General features: G+C 39.2%; 5 protein-coding genes across 5 annotated transcripts; all 5 read left to right on the forward strand.

The window, feature by feature from the left end:
* Positions 1-452: 452 nt before the first annotated feature.
* Positions 453-15,968, forward strand: LOC117461914 (uncharacterized). Its single transcript, XM_034103909.2, has 2 exons — positions 453-849; positions 15,449-15,968. The coding sequence occupies exons 1-2, from the start codon at positions 470-472 to the stop codon at positions 15,906-15,908; spliced, it is 840 nt and encodes a 279-aa protein (XP_033959800.2). The 5' UTR covers positions 453-469; the 3' UTR covers positions 15,909-15,968.
* LOC117461898 (histone H1-like) lies at positions 3,767-4,378 on the forward strand. Its single transcript, XM_034103895.2, has one exon. It carries the CDS (start codon positions 3,767-3,769, stop codon positions 4,376-4,378), a length of 612 nt encoding a protein of 203 aa, XP_033959786.1.
* Positions 10,983-11,315, forward strand: LOC117462659 (histone H4). The gene has a single exon (XM_034104923.2). The coding sequence runs from the start codon at positions 10,989-10,991 to the stop codon at positions 11,298-11,300; it is 312 nt and encodes a 103-aa protein (XP_033960814.2). The 5' UTR covers positions 10,983-10,988; the 3' UTR covers positions 11,301-11,315.
* LOC117461931 (histone H2B 1.2-like) lies at positions 12,042-12,608 on the forward strand. The gene has a single exon (XM_034103926.1). The coding sequence runs from the start codon at positions 12,061-12,063 to the stop codon at positions 12,439-12,441; it is 381 nt and encodes a 126-aa protein (XP_033959817.1). The 5' UTR covers positions 12,042-12,060; the 3' UTR covers positions 12,442-12,608.
* Positions 13,546-13,973, forward strand: LOC139435582 (histone H3). The gene has a single exon (XM_071206314.1). It carries the CDS (start codon positions 13,546-13,548, stop codon positions 13,954-13,956), a length of 411 nt encoding a protein of 136 aa, XP_071062415.1. The 3' UTR covers positions 13,957-13,973.
* Positions 15,969-21,486: the final 5,518 nt, after the last annotated feature.

Raw genomic sequence — 21,486 nt, forward strand, 5'->3', positions numbered from 1 at the left:
ATAAGGTAAAAAAATAGACATTACACAAATTACAACCTACACAAATAAGTTACAATTGATGATCATTTTTTCCCCGTGGAATGTTTAGTCCAAACAGCTGCATGTATTTAGGTGGGTGTGTCATTTGAGTTATAATCCCAAATATATTATTTAATAAGTGAATTACACACTGTAAATAATCATTAAGTATGACACCTTTTAGAATGTCTTAATGTTCTCTACACATTGAGACTTTCGCTTCTTAAATTACAGGAGTTTATGTTCATCTTTGAACGGGTGAAAACAATTTCAGAAAATTCAGTCTCATTCTGAAAAGAATTCAGGCGGCAGACCGACCTGTTTTCTGATTGGACGATCACAGTTACGGATCAATCTGACCAATGAGCGTTCAGCTGCGCTCGTATATAAACTGGTGAGAACGGTGGTCGACTCACTTTCTTCTAAACGTCAAAGAATAATCACATAGAAAATGTCTGGTCGCGGAAAAGGTGCAGGAAAGGTCAGGGCGAAGGCCAAGACTCGCTCATCCCGTGCCGGGCTCCAGTTCCCCGTCGGCCGTGTCCACAGGCATCTGAGGAAGGGTAACTACGCCCATCGCGTCGGTGCCGGAGCCCCGGTGTACCTGGCCGCTGTGCTGGAGTACCTGACCGCTGAGATCCTGGAGCTGGCTGGAAACGCCGCCCGGGACAACAAGAAGAGTCGTATCATCCCCCGCCATCTGCAGCTCGCCGTCCGCAACGACGAGGAGCTGAACAAGCTGCTGGGAGGAGTGACCATCGCTCAGGGAGGCGTGCTGCCCAACATCCAGGCTGTGCTGCTGCCCAAGAAGACCGAGAAGCCCGCCAAGAAGTGAACACCCTGATCCCGCTACAACAAACAACAAAGGCTCTTTTAAGAGCCACACACTTCCCACTAAAGACATTTCTCCCCCTTGCCTTATATGTATTGATGTGCACAACATGTCACCCAACTAAAAACACCCACATTATAGAGCAATATACACTTGAAACATAACCCTAAATTACTATTAATATCAACTGAATATCAGGTTGTTTCCTGTAAAATAAAGCCTTATTTCAACTAAAGCAAACTACTTTTCACAATTTCCTTCGTACATCCAGCAGGTTAATCACCACATTCTCAAATGAATAGCGGTGTGGTTTCTACTTCTGTCAGTCCACATACATAAAGCCACAACGTTTGTTAGACCCATCATTAGTGTTTAACTCAGTTTACACTACATCAGTATTACTTATTGGCAGGTGTCTGCAGTTCACCGCTCAATAGCGTACCGTAGCATTTAAGCACTCGATGGTATCTTTAGCCCACACGCACATTGAAATGAATAACAGGTTATATTTAGTTCCAGCCTTTATCCACCAGATGTCAGTGTTCACCAACATGTTTGAAGCAGAACGAAAATAGTGGCTCTATTGTAGTAGAATAAATATTAACACACGTGTCTTTCTAACAGTTATTTATTTATTTTGTATTAGCATTTTAAGAAATGAGGTACATCTAGTACATATATTAATGAAGTTAATATCTTTTAGCCAATTAGCAGTTCTTTAATGTGTTAGGAGTTAGTTTAGTAGCTCTAAAACATAATGGCACAAGCTATTATACAGCACTAGTTCAAGATTAGATAAGCATGTAAATATTAACATCTTGAAGAATATTGTTTAAACTAAACTGTATTTTATGGACAAAAACGTTTCTCAACTTTATTAGAAACAGTGGCAGAATAGTATAGTTATATAAAAGTAATTATAATAATTGTATTTACATTCAATAAAAACAAAAATATTTAGGATTAAAAACTCAATGTAATAAAATATACAAAACATAATTCTTTATGTTTGAATTATATTCTTTAAATACTGTTTATAGCTCTACTATTTTTTGCTTGACTACATTATTGTTATTGAGATCATTTCCGTGATCCATTATTCGTTAACTTAATTTGAATATAAAATTAACCCAAAATACATTTAGATTAATGAGGTCAAGTTTCATTTATTATTTATTGTCATATGCACAGTAGCTACAGTGTAGACGTGGCAATGCACATCTTAAGTCCCAGGCTCCTCCAACAATGCAACATAGTTATATAGGACAAAAGACAATAACACTGATTAAAAAAACAAACAAATTCAATTAAAATAGTGCAAAAATAAACAGTAGAATAAAATAGTGCATTTTATGTTGAAATGAAAGAGTCTATATAGATGTAAATAGAATAAGATGGACAAAAACAGAATGTAAATATAAATATTGTTTATTGTAGTGATATTTGTTTGGACTCAGGCTTTAAGCCTGGAAGAGGCTTTCTGTTTAAAGACCCGAATCACCCAATTACGGGTGTGTTCAAGTTGGTGCATCACAAGATTCATGTACGAAGTATTTAAAGGCAAAAAACTAAAACATACATAGATTAAGTTATTTTAAAAGGTTTTCAGGTTATGCGTCGACTAAATACAGAAAAGTATACATCTTCTTTTCCTGCAATTTATGTTATTTCTAATGTTATTTGGTTAACATTTCTGAATAAAAACAATGTATTGTGGTGAAACTGCTGGTCATTCATCGTGGCCTTAAGAATACATGTGATAAACAGTCAGAAAATACTGCTTTATTTTAAGAGTATGCAGAACACAAATACATGAGAGAAAGAAACAAGCACCTTTAACCGGTGTTAAATAATAAATAAAGTTAAAATCCTAGTCAGACATGTGTGGAGCCAAAACACCTAAGAAGCCTATTTAAAGTCTCTAATCTTCTGAGTCTAAAGTTTATTAAAGGTGTTTTTTGGAGCACATTTAGTGATGTTATTGTAATAGTCTTTAATGAGTGTAACAAATAACTCTAAAGTAATCAAGTTTCTCAAAAACAGCCCCCGATTTAAATGTTCCAACTGTTTGAGTGTTTTTTGTAAATGCGTTTCTGCTGTGTCTCTTAAAGTTAAACATACGAAATTAAAAGACGCAAAATGAATAAATAAAAATCATAAAAGTGATATGATAAATTATAGATGAATACACTTTATATGATTGACGTGTTATCGGAAAAAATAAATGTACTTGCATACTGTAAATCACTCCAGCAGGCAAACGGCAGGTTACTTAGTTTTCTGAAGAAGAAAAGATGGGCCTACATGTTATCAAAGTGTTGAATTAAGTTAAATTATCCTAAATTAGTGAAGTGTAAAAGAAAACATACCGACTCCCTATCAGAACCGGAGTACAATCCCACGACTCTTTTGAGTGTGTTTGCAGAGACAAAACTAACCTCTGTTTAACATTAACATATTTATATTAGTAACCTTTTTTTATGTTAGGTCTTTAACCAAACATCTTATTCCTATGCCAGACTAGTTTAAGTCGAATTTGAAAGTATTTTAAAGCATTTAAGAGGGAATTTAGAGAGGAAAGTCACATATTTACGACTCACACGGCAGCATTTGAGGGAGGTCGAAAGGCTTCCCATTAAAATCATAACACAATATTGAGGTTAATTTCACTTTTACACGAAGAGAAACTCCTTTGCTATCGTTTAGGGTGAATTTTACAATATATTGTGTCCTCCAGGTTTGATTTTAATACATTTGTTCGTGAAGAGAAAACACAAAGTGGCACAGTATGCCTGCTGCTCCTGTGAGACAGGCTGCGATTGAGTCTCTACGGTTCTCATGGTGTGTTTAAGTTCCGCTCTTTGCTGGTTTCTCTCTCAGTCTCACCGAGTCCAGAGAATCCACTTTGAAAGCAACATGGCAGAATCAGCTCCCGCCGCCGCCGCACCGGCCAAGTCCCCGAAGAAGAGAGCCACCAAGCCGAAGAAGGCGGGCCCCAGCGCCGCTGACCTCGTGCTGAAAGCCGTCACCGCCTCCAAGGAGCGTAAAGGGATTTCCTATGTCGCCCTGAAGAAAGAGCTGGCCGTTAAAGGCATCGACAACGCCAACCAGGTGAAACGCGCCGTGAAGAAGCTGGTGGAGAATGGAGCCCTAGTGCAGGTCAAGGGATCCGGAGCCAGCGGCTCCTTCAAAGCAGCCAAGCCCGCCGAGAAGCCCAAGAAGGTAGCGAAGAAGCCCGCAGTCAAAGCCAAGAAGCCGGCAGCAGCGAAGAAACCCGCCGCCAAGAAGCCAGCAGCCAAGAAGGCAGTAACACCCAAGACGGCGAAGAAGCCTGCTACTCCTGCAAAGAAAACCCCCGTGAAGAAGATCACTAAGAGCCCGAAGAAGGTGGCGGCCAAGAAGGCAGCACCCAAGAAGGCAGCGACCCCCAAGAAGACCTTAACCCCCAAGAAAGCTGTGAAGAAGGTGGTTAAACCAGCTGCCAAAGCAGCGAAGAAGGCACCAGCCAGGAAAGCAGCGAAGAAGTAAACAGACCATCTGTTTAATCTACAAAAGGCTCTTTTAAGAGCCACCCACATACACCGAAAGAGCACTTCTCCTGTTTTAATATTACATGTTTATAGTTTCATAACACCAGACTACCTTACTTTTTACAAGAAGTTAATTAACTGATATAAAGATGACTTGAATGAAACATGAATAACATGTTACCTGGTACGACATTCATCCATTTCCTCTTAGTATAATACATTTTCATTATGTTGTTATAAATACATCTACTTACATATTGTCTCTAAAACATTATCCCTTACATGTACATTATTTCCTATAGACATTGTTTTAAAATCCATATTTCATAATGACATATTATATTAGAACGTGTCTTTACTACACATGAACCATTACCCTCACCCCCCTCTGCAGCCGGACAGACAGCGGAGCTCCTTCTCCCACAGACTGATCCAGCGTCTCCTCCGGCTGGCAGAGAGCTCCCTTTAGCTTCTCCCTCTCCAGAACCACGAACAGACCTCTGCACAACAGCAGCCTTGCACATCTGTCATGTATATACTTTGGTATACAAGTCAACTACATGTACACATTTGAATCCATCCACAATATTCTATAATGTCAATCATTTTTAGTATTTTCTTCTATACTTATATGCACTGTTTATTTTATTTTGTATCTTACTACTTCTATACTTTATTCAAACGCTTTTTATTGTGTAATGCCTGAACACACTGTAACATAATAATTCAGTACATTATTGAAATGATATCATGTTATCACAATTCAAATTAAACTTAAATGCAAAAAGGTTACTGAAACAATAATATATAAAACCCACAAGTTTATTATATATGAAGTAAAACAATCGTGCATTGTAGAATAATAATCATATTATTGTACGGCACGCTTTGTGTACTTTTTAAACATAATAGTTGTGGTTCTCATCCCATACTTCATAATATTGTTACAAATGAAAGGTTAAAATGTCTTTCCATGTTGTCAGATCAGATCAGAAGTATTTTAAAGACCTGAATACAGAGTATTACAGAGTACAGAGTATACATAAATGAATATACTAAAATCTTACTGACACCCAACATATGTTAACATTATGACGTAACATTTAAAGAAACCAGGACAATATGCTAATGATTTTGTTGTTGGTAGTCCCGAAAGACATTAGACAACATGCTTTACACATTTTAAAATGTCCATGTTTTTAGATTTAAAGCTGATGACCGGTATTCCTTTCTTTCTAATGTGAAACCTGAATAAAGCATCATGGTGTCACTCAATGCTACAATTCTGTGTCGCTCATAGATGGACTGTTGACAATAAAGGGACAATATTTCAAAAGTAATATATAACATAAATCTACACAATCTGTGTACCCTTAGTGGATAAAACACATTTATGACATTATCGCATCTGAATGCGATATATCTGTCCAACAGCACCCTCTGCTACAACAGGACACAACACGTGGTTATTTTACCATTTCATATATTTTATTTGTGTGTCATGCCAGACAACTCTAGGCAACCTTTTATACACCACTTCAATTAGTTACTTTTTTATTTTTAAAACTGTCATAAATAGTTTTGTCAATACATAATAGACATACACAAACCACTGCATAAAAACATGTACACACAACTCATAAATACATACTTAAACACAACAGAACAGTATTTCAGACGGCAGAAAGGGAATTGTCCGATGAGCCTTTGTTCAATCACAGACTCAGTATGCTCCATGGTAGTCTGTGACTTGTCGAGGCTTTCTCTTCTCCTTAGCTCGGTTCCGATATGTTTTGTTTTGGTACAACTGTTAATTATTGTTTGATGTATTACCACAGTGCATCTGGTCTTCCATATCTGCATACAAGGGACGGAGAAGAAAACACTTTGGTGCTTTCTGATAGAATATATCCACCATATTTGTATTCATTTATTTAAAACAAATATATATATATATATATATATATATATATATATATATATATACTTGGAAGTCCATTCCATTCAAAGGTGTATATTCATTTATGAAATCAGCATATACTAATTTGTATTATTACATGGCTTAGTTGAATACTCGATTCTGATTGGTCAATTCAGAACACGTGACACGTTGTTAATACCGAACAGACAGACCGCTGTCAAGGACTTATTGACCGTTGTTAAGGACGCTCACATCTTCAGAAAGAAGTCCGGTCGATTGAACTGTATACAGTTGGGCCGAAACTGGGACAAAAAAAACTGCGGAGAAGTAACGGGGCAGAAACCCTCCTTTTTACGCAGCGGTCCAGACATAGACATCAAACGGCGACACATATTCACTTGCCAGTTACTTTATCATTAGGGCAGGGATATCTAGATACTTTCCAAGGTTTGACATCATGAATTGTGCTACTTTTAAAGCAAGGAGCGATGTTTTCAAATCTGTAATCAAAAAGCTCCTCAAAAACGCAAGCAGGTCCTACCGTTGGCTTTTCAAACTGACAAGAGACGCTCTAACTGTAAAGCAAGCAAACTGTCTGATTGTCTTTAGTTTTCCGCTGTCGTGTGATAGCAACATGGAGGATTTTAACATTCATTTTAATATATTTGGAGAGCACAGTAATTTGGAGTAATGGTTAGTGGCTGATGAGTCCCCAGTGAAGAAAAGAAAAAGACAAGAGGGACAAGAAAACAGCGGAGAAGTAACGGGCAGAAACCCTCCTTTTTACGCAGCGGTCCAGACATAGACATCAAACGGCAAAACATACAGTGTGCAGTTACTTTGGCATCAGGGCAGGGATATCGAGATACTTTCCAAGGTTTGACATAATGAATTGTGCTACTTTTAAAGCAAGCAGAGATGTTTTCAAATCTGTAATCAGAAAGCTCCTCAAAAACGCTATCGAAGCAGTTCCTGCCGTTGCTACGTTAGTTCAAACAGTAACAACGGACTATTTTTCTTCGCAGATGCATGTCAATTTAAATCAATACAACTATTTTTTAAATCAATAAAATCATTTTATAAATCCATAAAAGCATTTCAATTAATATTGGGAGTCATAACGTTACTTTGTTGAGAATGTGGCCATGTAATAAGCGGGATAATGTGCAGCGACTTGGTCATTATGGGGAAAAGAACACCTTCATGCCGATCTAGATCCCTCCGCCTCGCGTCGGGCTCCTGATCAGCCTGTCGGTGTTCTTTTCCCCATAATGACCGCGTCGCAGCACATTATCCCTTACATATGAGCCATGTCTCGATCTACCTCTCCTTTTTGTCCACCTTGATTTATCCCCAACCCAGGGTGCTTTCCTTGATATTGCCGCTGTAAACATTTTTAACAAAAGTCATTTTAAGTTTAATATCTAGGTCTACGTCTCCAAATACGCCTCCATATTCCATTCTTTTAAATAATAAATTACGTTGAGTAACGTCCCTCGTTGTGCCCCACACCAAATGTACGTGTTTGTTTAATTATTTAATTATTTGGGACGGGTTCAATCAGTTTGTTCTCCCAATTTAGGTCAGCACAGTTTTCATTACAGTCAAACCAAGTATTTTTATTTCTTGTTTAATTTAACTTAAGCGTTAATGGCATAAGTTAAGTTTCCTCTATTATATATTTCAGATTTCTTATGATAATTCCCTGTTTAGTTGATCAATTTCAGTTTTCAAATTAGAAATATTTTCTTCACCCGTTTTAGATTAAACTTTAATCTGTTTTAAAATAATACTGTTTGATTAGAGTAACATACTATTTGTAGCTTTATTTAATTCTCTACATTTGAATTTAAATAAATGTTTTATCCTATGTTTTAATGTTTCCCATAATCCACAGGATTGTACCATTATCACATCCTGAGAAATTGTGGATTTGTTCACATTTTAGTATCACTAATTCTTATAAATATTTCCTTTATCGAATATGGACCCTTAAGTTCTCTTAAGTCAGCACTAATGTACGTTGAACATAGGTTTCCCTGAAAACTGAATTTCAGTGGATACACATGAAGAATTGTTATTGCTCGAAGCAATCGAAGAGAAATGTCGGCTCAGCATTTTGGATAAAATGCTGCAATAACTTACCATTTATATACAATATTATATACTATTGTCCTGCAGTTTAGTAACACTATGGAGTGGCCTTGGCTGCATACTTGCTCCATCCTTCTGTGTCATTCCAGTGCCTTGCAAAAGTATTCAGCCCCCCTGGCCTTTTTCTTGTTTTATTGCACAAAAACATTTAATTCAATTAGATTTTTGCAGATGTTGTTTTTATTGATGTACACAACATGAATCTTTGAAGATGCAAAACATATTTTTCATTGTGAAAAAAACAAGAAATAATAATGAATAAGAAAAAACGTTTGCATGCATAACTATTCACCCCCCCAAAGTCAATACTTAGTAGAGCCACCTTTTGCAGCAATTACAGCTGCAAGTCTCTTGGGGTATTTTGGGGAATCTTCCACATGGCTTTTGGTGAACTCCAAACGTGTTTTCTTGTGTTTTTCCTTAAGCAATGGCTTCTTTCTGGAGACTCTTCCTTAAAGCCCAGCTCTCTCTACTGTGGTGCTAACCAGCTCCTTCAGGGTTATCCATGACCTCTTTGTTGCCTCTCTGATCAATGCTCACCTTGCACAGTGTGTTTGGTTGGCGGCCCTCTCTTGGCAGGTTTGCTGTCGTGGCATATTTTTTCCATCATGAAATAATGGATTTAATCGTGCTTCGTGGGATGTACAAAGTTTGTGAGGTTTTTGTATAACCCAACCTTATCTATACTTATCCATAACTTTGTCCCTGAACTGTTTGGAGAGCTCATTAGTATGGAAGCAAACAAGAGACAGAAGTATTTGAATTTGATCAGACACCGAATTTATAGCATTGAAAATATTTACTTTGAATATCATGTATCTGAATTTTTTTTGCTCCGAATTTAATTTTTTGTGAAATAAAAATGTTCAAATTCAGATCCCAACCTTATTTATACATATCCACAACTGTGTCCCTGAACTGTTTGCAGAGCTCCTTAATAATAATAATAATTCCTTACATTTATTATAGTGCTTTTTCAATGACTCAAAGCGCTTTACATATACACACATTACACATATATCATACATGCAATGGTCAGAAACTGTGGACAATACCCACAGGAGCAAGTTCAGGTGAAGTGTCTTGCCCAAGGACACACCAGCTTTACAGACGCAGCAGCGGCGGGTTTCACCCCTTGATCTGATGATCATTGCACAGCACACTGCGCCACACCGTCCATCTTCACGCCTCGAGGACATCGAGGCGCTTTTACAAGTATACATTGGTATTATACATGTACTGTGGACAATACCCACAGGAGCAAATCCGGGTGAAGTGTCTTGCCCAAGGACACAACGGCCTGACGCAGTGGGGCGGGAGCGGGTTTCGAACTGGAGTTCCCCAGCACTCCCCCTTGATCTGATGATCGGATGCACAGACCCGTCCTTAGTCTTCATAGTGTCGTTTTCTTGCTAAGTATTGCCACTTGTTAAGTGGTGTGGGAGATTTGGGCCTTCTACAACAAGTGTATACATACAGATATAATCAGATATTTGATTGCACACCGGTTAAGTTAGCTTTATTTAAATAATGTTTTGACTCTGAAGGTCATTGTTGGGTTAATTCGTTAGCATAGCTAGCTAAACAGATGCTAATAACAACAGATCGCCACTGTGCTTACAACTAAAGACACAGCCACGCAAACACTGCGGCATGTGTACGGCTCCTTATGGGTATTGCAATATTGTAAGGGCTGGAGCGGCGTTCCGGTGCTCTCTGTCAGCACTCCTTTCAGACGAGACATATACCACGTGAAGACACGTTACGCTCGTGTTGTGTTCTATCTAGCATATCATTATCAGAGCTAAACAGTAGTTATATTGTTTTTCTTTTCTTTTAAAAAATACAATCTGTCAAAACTGTTTCCATGAGGCAATACCATTTTCTAATAAACAGTTTTCTCTACTAAAGTATCTTTTAAATGTGTAAATTAAAAGCTTTAATTGATCAAACTTATAACATTTTGTGAGAGCTGAAATATCTTTTAAATTATTTGTCTGTTACTTTATATTTTATATTTAACATGAACAATTTGGTACATTTCTTGATGGCCACACAACCAAACCTAAATACAGTGTATACATTCAGTTGTTTCTATTGGACTAATTATTACTTTTATGTCAAATTGTTGACATGTTTTATATAAATGTATGTCTTGACTCATCAGAAACAGAATGAAAGTCTCCTATAAAGAGTATTTTTTGAAGACTTTGATCAACTTTAAATGTAATGTTAATCTCAGAAAGGGTCTTATTTCAATTATAAATGTTATTAAGCATGTGAGGGTTTTATTACATATTAACAAACTTTAATCATCAAACGCTTAGTATAAAGCCTGACTTAATTATATAAACAATATTAGAAGGAAGAGAAAATGTTTTGAAAGATAATGTGGAGGCTGGCAGCGTTGGCCCCGCCCAGCAGCTTTCCCGCTCTCCGTCTTCTCTTAGGTCCGCAGTGAATGTATAAATACTGCCGGTCATTCTGCTTCTACTCATTCGTTCTAAACGACCTAACATAATAATATCTGAAAATGAGTGGAAGAGGAAAAGGAGGAAAGGGACTCGGCAAAGGAGGCGCCAAGCGTCACCGAAAAGTTCTCCGTGATAACATCCAGGGCATCACCAAGCCCGCTATCCGCCGTCTGGCTCGCCGTGGCGGCGTGAAGCGTATCTCCGGTCTGATCTACGAGGAGACCCGTGGGGTGCTGAAGGTGTTCCTGGAGAATGTGATCCGTGATGCCGTCACATACACCGAGCACGCCAAGAGAAAGACCGTGACCGCCATGGATGTGGTGTATGCCCTGAAGAGGCAGGGCCGCACTCTGTACGGCTTCGGAGGTTAAACATCTACCCTGACATACCTGGAACAACAACGGCTCTTTTAAGAGCCACCCACATTACTCAAAGAGTCTGATTCCTTTCGATGAACATTATATCAAACTTAAACTCTCCAAAACTTCCTAGGATACTGGATATTAAAAATAGACTATTTCACAATGTTTATCCGACATCCAAGATGAACAAATCAATGATATTTCCGTAGAGGACAAAGTCTACAGCCATAACAACGACTGCTCCAAAAACTTCTCCTTCCAGCTGTTTGGGGTTTCTTAAACTTTTGAAATATGTTTTAATGGTGAAATACACCGGGATATTAATGACCAACTCGCTTATAATTAATACATTTGTATTTATTCATGTGGATCAATACTGTGGACTAGAGGGTGACAAGCATCACTTTCACCTCACTTTTTCATTTAAATTCCAACGTTGGTCATGAAAAATGTGTTTCTCTGTTGTCCACGTTATACATAGTTAAAAACATATGAAAGACTTAAAAGGACATTGATCCCAACCGATGTATTCATGTACAACACATTATAAAACCTCAATAATACAAATACATAATCAATGGGGGGTTCATTTTACATGTCATCCAATCTGTTTTGATTCTAAAACTCGTTAAGCGCATGCTCCGTCCTGCTCAGAAGACAACCAATCCCGTGCGAGCAACAGCACAGTCATATTTGCATCTGGTGAATATAAACCGACCACGCTGTGAGCAAATAGTCATTCGACTCTGTCGCACCTCTCTCTCTCATCATGCCTGCTGAAGCACCCCCCGTCAAGGCGGCCAAGAAGGGCTCAAAGAAAGCCGTCGCAAAGAGCGTTAGCAAGACTGGAAAGAAGAGGAGGAAGTCCAGGAAGGAGAGCTACGCCATCTACGTCTACAAGGTGATGAAGCAGGTCCACCCCGACACCGGCATCTCCTCCAAGGCCATGGGCATCATGAACTGCTTCGTGAGCGACATCTTTGAGCGCATCGCCGGTGAGGCCTCTCGTCTGGCTCACTACAACAAGCGCCGCACCATCACCTCCAGGGAGATCCAGACCGCTGTCCGCCTGCTGCTGCCCGGAGAGCTGGCTAAACACGCCGTGTCTGAGGGCACCAAGGCCGTGACCAAGTACACCAGCTCCAAGTAAACTCCGCTGCTGACGTACCAACAACACAAAGGCTCTTTTAAGAGCCACCCAACCCATCCAAAGAGCTCATCCTGTTATACTCTATAACTTTACATGTTATTTATACATTATATTTTGTAAAGCAAGATAAACCATGATTGAATATTCTTCATTCTTCACTATATGTGTTTATACCACCTCACTGGTGTTTGTTTTTCCAAAATAAAAATCAATACATTTCACAATATGAAGGAAATATGGTGGTTATTTTACTGCAATACTGAGAGAAAATGCTAAGTGGTAATCTTTAGAGGAGACAAATGAACACATTTATTATTAAATGGTGTCCCTCTGCCACAAACTCTAATGTGCTGTAACAACAATCCAGATGGTGTTTCTTGCTGACACTTAAAGCCTCCCTTGAATCATTGATACCAGTAATACAAAGTTAAGGGTTTAATAAGAGAAGAGAATCATTTCACCAATCAGTAATGTCAAAAACACAAACGAAATGCTTGTGAAATAAATAATACATATAAACAACATTCATATGGGCACATACATTTCATATGGATAAGTAGGCTATATACCTACATCTTTCACACTAATAACTCAAATACTTTTAGAAGGTGATCTAATTTTACTGCAGAAGATCATGATTCATTTGAAGTCTTACACTCACACTAAAAGCTGGTGCCATTTCAAGACTGTTTCTGCTCACTACATTATTAATGAATTCATTCCTTTGGGTTGTAACTGATGTTAATTCTCATATTTAACTTTTGGGCAAATGTTTATTGTTGTTGACTAAATGATTCCTTTATTTCAGGGCGAGTTTTTCACTACAAATTAAATCATAGTTATACGTTAGAAAATGACAGGGTTAGGGTTATATTATATTTAATCATATTTAGTTCCCCCTAAACTAAACAAAAGTTCATTTTGAGGATCCCCCGGATCATCCCCTGTGGGGGAGTGGATTACATTGTCCAATAGTAAAGCAGCTGCTCAGCACACGTGTCTCCCGGCCTGCACCAATCAGCGCGGCCCTGCTCCGGCAGCTCCTTTATAAAGCCGCTGCTCACAGAAACCACGCTCTCTCGCTGTGAACACTGAGAAATTACAATGGCCAGAACCAAGCAGACAGCTCGTAAGTCCACCGGAGGAAAGGCTCCCAGGAAGCAGCTGGCTACCAAGGCTGCTCGTAAGAGCGCCCCGGCCACCGGCGGAGTGAAGAAACCTCATCGTTACAGGCCCGGTACCGTAGCTCTGAGGGAGATCCGCCGCTACCAGAAGTCCACCGAGCTGCTGATCCGCAAGCTGCCCTTCCAGCGCCTGGTGAGGGAGATCGCTCAGGACTTCAAGACCGACCTGCGCTTCCAGAGCTCCGCCGTCATGGCTCTGCAGGAGTCCAGCGAGGCCTACCTGGTCGGCCTGTTCGAGGACACCAACCTGTGCGCCATCCACGCCAAGAGGGTCACCATCATGCCAAAGGACATCCAGCTGGCCCGCCGTATCCGCGGGGAGAGGGCTTAGACTGACCTGCGACCAGAACACCCAAACACAACGGCTCTTTTAAGAGCCACACACACTTCCAAAGAGTTACAATCCTACTCATTATTATGATGACACTGGTTCATATTATTGTTGGTTAGTTGTACCGTGATGAATGAAACCAAGGTTGTTGTTTACTAAACGTTACAAAGACATTAAAATGTGAGCAATAGATCAATGTAAACACAAAGTATGTCAATTATGGATCATCCAAACTATATAAAATATTTATTAAAGTTCTAAAAGCCAAGAGCCTTAATAACTTTGGGCAAGGTTGTTTTAAGTGTACTAAAAGCTATCGTTATAACTTGTTCACTTTAAACACTGAACAGGTGAGTAATAATACTAGATGTTTTTTGTAAGCGCTCTTACAGGTGCTCCAAGTCGCTTTACAGAGATGGTGAAAAGAACAACAAATACATATGTTTGGTGTACCATATGTAACTGTACTGTTTGTACAAACACCTGCACACTTACATGTCAATATATCTAACAATCCGAACCCAAATATCTATTCATCACAACAGTTACTATATTGTATTTGTGTATCATGTGTATCCTTGTCAATCTGTACTGTCCTGTTTTTCACTATCACTCTGTTTCTGCTTTAAATCCTGAATATCCACAAGCAGGGATGAATAAAGGTCCATCTTATCCTACCTATTTATGAAATGAGTGTAACACGTAGAAGGAAGTGAGGTAGATAACAAGTACACAGAGTTAGATGCAGATTCTTGTACCAGCAAAAGATGGAATAACTAAGAAGCAGGCAGTATCAGTAATAATCTCAACGAGGAATGTATCGCACAACAATGTGGAAAGAGATTTTCAAGAGGTAACAAATAAATAAAACAAGAATTAATCAGAACTAAACAGTTTCATAACATCCTGCTCTTACAAGTAGTACTAATAAGTGATATTATATATAATGATATAACACTCGGTCTGGTACTTTAACAAGTAAATTAAGCTTCCTGTTCTGTTTGAAAATCAATGAGCCTTTTCTCAGCAAAGAATAAAGCTGCTTTAGGTCCATTAGATCTGCTCAGATGATAGTAGTGATTTACAACTAGAACTTCAATATGATGTATTAAATGTATGTGTCATTGTAATACAATAAAGTGATAACATATTGACACATAGGTCTAATAGGACTTCACTGTCAGAATTACTTTGGGTTTCATCATGTGTTGATTATTATTTCATTGTATAACTTCATCTCTTTCTCTTTACCTGCTGCTGTGAGCTGCCTGCATCAGTAGCTTGTTAGCGTCACATTGTAAAATGATGAACAATAAATACATAGGCCGACATTGTTAACACTGTGCTCATCTGACAGAGATTATACATCTATTCAATACATTTACTAGAATAGCTCCAGGTTTAGTGTCTTTCTTTTTAGTAGCAACTGGAAGAAGACGTGAGCTTCCTTCTGATTGGACGATCTTCAATACGGTCGCTGATGGCCAATCAGAGAGCAGCTGGTGGCTATAAAGAGCCGCTGTGGCGAGCAGACTGTCACACTTCTCTGTAAACTCGAGAAAGCAATCATGTCTGGAAGAGGGAAGACCGGAGGAAAGGCCCGAGCCAAGGCTAAGACTCGCTCATCCCGTGCCGGGCTCCAGTTCCCCGTCGGCCGTGTCCACAGGCATCTGAGGAAGGGTAACTACGCCCATCGTGTCGGTGCCGGAGCCCCGGTGTACCTGGCCGCTGTGCTGGAGTACCTGACCGCTGAGATCCTGGAGCTGGCTGGAAACGCCGCCAGGGACAACAAGAAGACCCGTATCATCCCCCGCCATCTGCAACTCGCCGTCCGCAACGACGAGGAGCTGAACAAGCTGCTGGGAGGAGTGACCATCGCTCAGGGAGGCGTGCTGCCCAACATCCAGGCTGTGCTGCTGCCCAAGAAGACCGAGAAGGCTGCCAAGAAGTGAATACCCTGATCCCGCTTCAACAAACAACAAAGGCTCTTTTAAGAGCCGCACACTTCTGTCCAGAGAGCTTTCCTTCATCTAACACTTATATTTATTTAATCAACGACTATAATGTCTTATTTGTAGTTTCCACTACCCTGATGTTAATGATGTATCATGTAGTGTAACTGCTTTCTCAACAGTTATTTCTAACCTGAGAAAATCTGGACAACGCATTTCCATGATGGTCAACACCACAATAAATACATAGTACAGATAATCATTTTCAGCCTGTTTGATATTCAGGTTTACTCAGCTTTCTTCAGTGTGGCTTTATCAGAAATATTAAATTATTTGTAAAGTGGCTTCTTTTGAACATCCTGTTAATAATCTTTTTTCTCGATATTGATTTATTTTTTCTAATCTCTACTCTAAACGCTGCAGCAACATGACATTTGGAAATGTAAACTGCATGGAAAGCCTCTAATATACTACAAATACAAAGACTGTGTTCAGACCAAGCGGCAAACTGTGGGGTAGAGCCGTGAAGCCAATACGGAAGTGCCACACACTGCAGTTCATATATTGGCCGATAGGCGATGGCTGCAGAAAGGAGCAATTTCCATAGACCCCCATGTTAAAATGCCCAACTTTACAGCAGAAAAAAACATGTTTCTCTCCCTGGCTCCATACATTTTTATTATCGATATAGTTAGATTCCAACTTCATGATTATGGATCTGAGAGTGAATTGTTTTCTAACGCGAGCCTTTTATTTATATTAGGTCTTAAAGTGTGTGCATAAATTAGGGCGTGGTCACGTTGAGTGACGGCTCTGTCAAGTGCCTGCCGCTGTTAGCTTCTTGTCTCTCTGCTAGCTGCTCCGTGAAGCTAGCTACAGGGACTCTGCCTGCCCAGCTCATCCAGGAAACACAACTTGTAGCCGGCCGTGGTTGTTTGTTCTTCATGCTTATATATCGGACTATTGTGACTCGCTCTGCGGTTAAAACAGACGGTGCATGAATGCGGTAAGTAAAATTCGAGTGCTTTATTTATGTGTTAATGATTTTAATCAGCTACGTAATGAATGGTAAGGCTTGGGTTAGCATGTAAGCTAGTGGTAGCTACATCGGTGCTAACGATTGTAATCGTACCCTCCAAGTTAAAATCATAGACTGTATATATAAAGGTTAAAACGAAATAGACAAGTGTTAAGTGGGATAATACTGTTGAACAAACGGCTTCTGTTTGAGGTTGATAAAATAAGGTTACATCCTTGTAACTTAGAGATATTTTATTATGTAGGAGGAACTGTATGCATCTAAGGTTAATTTAAATTGGCTATGCTCAAGTATGTAGACAAGTTAATGTCGAAGTAGTTATGTGAAATCAACCTCACAATAAGATGTGTGTATATTACAATTATTAATGTCATATCTCAAGATGATTACTTAGATATTACAATATGGTTGATTGAGCTGGAGTTCATTATCGAGCTTACACCTTAACGTCACAGTCATCTGAAGAACGAACCCAAACCTTGTTGTTTTTATTAATTGCATTACCAAATGGGTATCAAATCAACAGTAAGCATTGGTAACAAAACTTCCAAAGTTACAGTAAAATAAAAAGGACCCTGTCTCGGACAATACACAATCAAACATGTCCAACAGAAGAGAATCAGTTATATTGTTTGTACACATGGTACTTTACGTATATCTGTTTGTTTAAGGTGTCCATGTGATGCAGACAGGCTTGACCAGAGAGTGAGAGACAGAACTGGACTCCTCACAGCAGTGAACTTCAGCACAGGTACAAAGACTCTTTTTTTCTTACTGTACAAAGAATCAAGAAAGATATTGGTTTAAATGAATGAAGTATTGACTTGAATACACTGATATACATTCCAATAAACAATACTAAATACTAGATCACCTACACATCAGTTAAGTTGAGGGGTTTTTCCATGCAAAAAGTTACATTTAGATATTTAGCAATATGACTTTGTCAGCTTTCTAATGTCATGTATTGAAGGCAAAGATTTATCTCTCAATATTGTCTGTAAAAAACGTGGTAAAAGTGATTCTTTCAGTGAGACAACAGAGCAAGCTTCTACAGTTGCACTACGTTTTGATAACAGTTAAATATTATTTTGATAATAACATATATTTCAATGTTGATGAACATCATACTGTTCATTCATAATCTGATTGTCTTTGTAGCTCATTGTTTAAATAAAAATAAAAACATTACAATTACAAAATAATTATATCTACAGCCCCTAAACACACAAACACACCGCTTTCATAAATAACACACTTGTTCTGCAATAATATGTTTTATGTTTCCTGTCATTTTTGTTAGGAAAGGACATGCCTGAAAGACACGACATGTTCTCCTTCTCTGAGGGTCAAGAAGAACATCCAAGAGGATCATTAAAAGCTGATGCTATGAGATGTTAAGACCAGTACAGGACATTCACTATAAACAACTTTTATTGTAAAAACAGTCAGCTGATCGAATGCAGCTATTTCCACATCTACACTCCATCAGCTGATTATTTCTATTTGCCTCACTATATGAGCTTCACATCACTTGTGCCTTGTACCGCAGAGTTTGCAACGTCATACATAAATGGGGCCAATCTTCAGTCAGATGTGAATGTGTAATCTAACATGTTCAGTAAGAATAATGGACAAAAGGAGAGCACATACAATTTATTGAAATGTGAACCAAAAGTTAATCAAATGTTTTAAATAAAAAGCACATATGGACAGAAGGTGTAAACCTATTACATTTATAAGTAAACACATTTAGTCAAATAAAGTGACAGACTAGGCCTGTGCAGTTGGTATCAGCTTTGCCCAGCATGGGCTCCTCCATCAGGCCTGGTCCTCCTCGCAGAGGAAAGACCCTCAGTCCTCTCCAAACCAACAGACAGGATGTCCATCACACGGAGGTTTCTCCCTGAAGTCTCTGCAGCTCTCTGGACACCATGCTGTCTCAATCCGTCCACACTGAATATGAGAGGGGGGAAATGAAAATAATAAATGCTTTAGACAATAAGAAACATAAAGTTGACTGTTGAGTTGCTCAGTTTTTTTAGATTGTCAATACTATTACTGTATAACTAATATCTCAGGTTAAGAGGCACATTCAAATAAAGATTGGTCTTTAAATACATTTTGTCTTTTGAATTGTTTGTCTAAAGTCAAGGATCTAGAACTGGTACTTAGTTTGAATAATACAGTCTGGTTATTATGCTGTTTGGAGGAGGCCTCACAGGTAAGAGCACTAACTAGCTACCATCACATGTACCTTAGCTTGACTTAAATGTATTAAACGTATAGTTAAGTGATATCAAAATATAAATAACTTATGTCATGCAAACATATTAATATTTGCTTGATTCCAGAGTTGAATTTAGCACAATTGCATACAAACGTTAAAGAGCCTGTGACACGGTTTCCCCCCATCATCCAAACCCATCAATTTGAGTACATATTGTCCCCTTGAAAACCGTTACTGAACTGATTTTGGATATTTGTACTTTGATAACCATTAATCTGCCTTCAATGTTGACAATTTTCTGGATCTTCTCGCGGATTCTTCAAGTCCCGCCAAATGATGGGTGACGTCATTGCGGGCACAGCGCTCCAGCTGCACCGTCCAGGATCCCAGCATCTGCATGTAAACCTTTATATATATACAGTCAGATGTAAACGCACGACGGCGCACACAGCAGCAAGCTCAGACAGCGAGGACAGGTTAATGTTGAACGTGTCTGAGAGCTCATATGAGGCTGAAGGATCGCTTTATGTTGTATCTGTTAGAAGTTTAGGAATGAGGTGCGTCAATATGGGCGATCATATGGTCATGTAGCCAGTGGTGGAATGGGACTAAATATCATCCCGGGACTCTCGACCGGCCCACTTCGGTACCGCTAGTAAATTGTCAACGGGGGAAGTGGGGGATGTAGATAGTAAATGTAAATATGTAAATATTTGTGTCACTGCATCCTGGTAAAATACAAATATAATGTATAATGTCTGTGTCTTTGACATTAGCGCTGCTAGCCACCTGTGCCCTGTACTACGAAGCCAGTTCAACAGACCCTGGATATGTTTGAGTAACAAACAAACTAACAACAACAAACTAACAAACGAGATATCGCTAAGCGGTCCTACGACGCTGGTTATCAACTCGGTAAATCAAGCCAGGGTTTCTCTCTCCAGCTGAGAGCGCGTTCACGTCTAAGACACGAGTGGATCTGACTTTAATTACATTTGACTCGATTGTTTCGTCAACATAATGTGTTAAATAATACTTCTGCATACAGTATGTGACACTGAGTGTTGCACGGCCAGATGAGGCTGGAGAAGCTGACTCAGATAAGGAAATATATGATATATTATGATATTATATGATCGATGATCTGATTGATGATGTAATATGAATGATAAGTGCGACACGTCGGCGTCTTCTCTGCATGGCAGTTTAAACTGTATTTTCTTTATCCTGTAATATGACTTGAGAGATTTAAACTCCGCACACTGAGTGATCTCTTTTCTATAGACGCCGGAGGCGGGCAGCGTCAGGTAAAAGAAGTTATTTAGCCTTCCCATACCTGAGCCTCACGCGCCGCCTATGGGGGATGTGCTGGTGACTTATCCGACCGGCCCACTTCGGTACCGGCCCATCGGGATTCGTCCCGATGGCCAGTCCGCCACTGCACCCAGCCCACGTAAATTGTCAACGGGGGGAGCCTCGCTGCGGGGAAACGGTGGACCTAGTGTCCCGATCGGAGTGGGAATAATAATAATAATCCGTGCATTTTATCCATTAATTTCCCCAACATTGTGGTAAAAAAAACACACGTTTAATCCATGTTGTTGGTGTACTACAACTACAAAAAGCATCGGTTTGTTTTCTCATCAGGAAATGCAGACCGGCTCAAACAAACGATTTTTAATCATCATCCATTTAATGTATCATATGTTCGCCGAATTGACATGAAAGCACTAATAAATGTAGTTTCATCCACTTGAGTTTACAACCACAAAAATAATCGATTTGTTTTTATATCACATCCGACGGGAGGAAATTCAGCAGCTCTCACTCCCGATTTTTAATCCTAATGTAATCATCATCTTCACCACGATCATTTATGTTTATGTCGCCAAATTGACATGAAAGCACTGACAAATATGAATATACTGTAGTCAACTTCATTAAAACGTTATTAACGTGCCTAATCTCAGTAATTCACCATTTCTACGCATGACAACACACTTTGCCGTGTTTGGCTCTCGAAGCGTTCCCGCATTGACGTCACTTCCGGCTTCCCCCAAAACTTCAAAATGAGTGAAGGAATTTCCCCGCGATGTTCGAAATTATTGATATTTAACGGAACGGTATCGCTTTTTCTTTTTTAAACTGACGGTTCGAGATTACTAGTAGCCCAATATTTCATTGCACAACAGTTGTTGGGATGGTGTCACAGGCTCTTTAAGGGGTTTTAAGATTCTGAAGTATTATGCTAAAAACTCAATAACTTAGATTATTATTTATAGTTTTGCTGAATAGTTTCATGGCCGCTT

This window comes from Pseudochaenichthys georgianus, chromosome 17 (assembly GCF_902827115.2).
Source record: "Pseudochaenichthys georgianus chromosome 17, fPseGeo1.2, whole genome shotgun sequence".
Taxonomy (NCBI): Eukaryota; Metazoa; Chordata; class Actinopteri; order Perciformes; family Channichthyidae; genus Pseudochaenichthys; species Pseudochaenichthys georgianus.

Coding starts and splice junctions, on each gene's coding strand:
- LOC139435582 (XM_071206314.1), top strand. CDS start 13,546: ATGGCCAGAACCAAGCAGACAGCTCGTAAGTCCACCGGAGGAAAGGCT.
- LOC117461914 (XM_034103909.2), top strand. CDS start 470: ATGTCTGGTCGCGGAAAAGGTGCAGGAAAGGTCAGGGCGAAGGCCAAG. Junction 850..15,448: donor ACCGAGAAGCCCGCCAAGAA/GTGAACACCCTG, acceptor ATGGCCAATCAG/AGAGCAGCTGGTGGCTATAA.
- LOC117461898 (XM_034103895.2), top strand. CDS start 3,767: ATGGCAGAATCAGCTCCCGCCGCCGCCGCACCGGCCAAGTCCCCGAAG.
- LOC117462659 (XM_034104923.2), top strand. CDS start 10,989: ATGAGTGGAAGAGGAAAAGGAGGAAAGGGACTCGGCAAAGGAGGCGCC.
- LOC117461931 (XM_034103926.1), top strand. CDS start 12,061: ATGCCTGCTGAAGCACCCCCCGTCAAGGCGGCCAAGAAGGGCTCAAAG.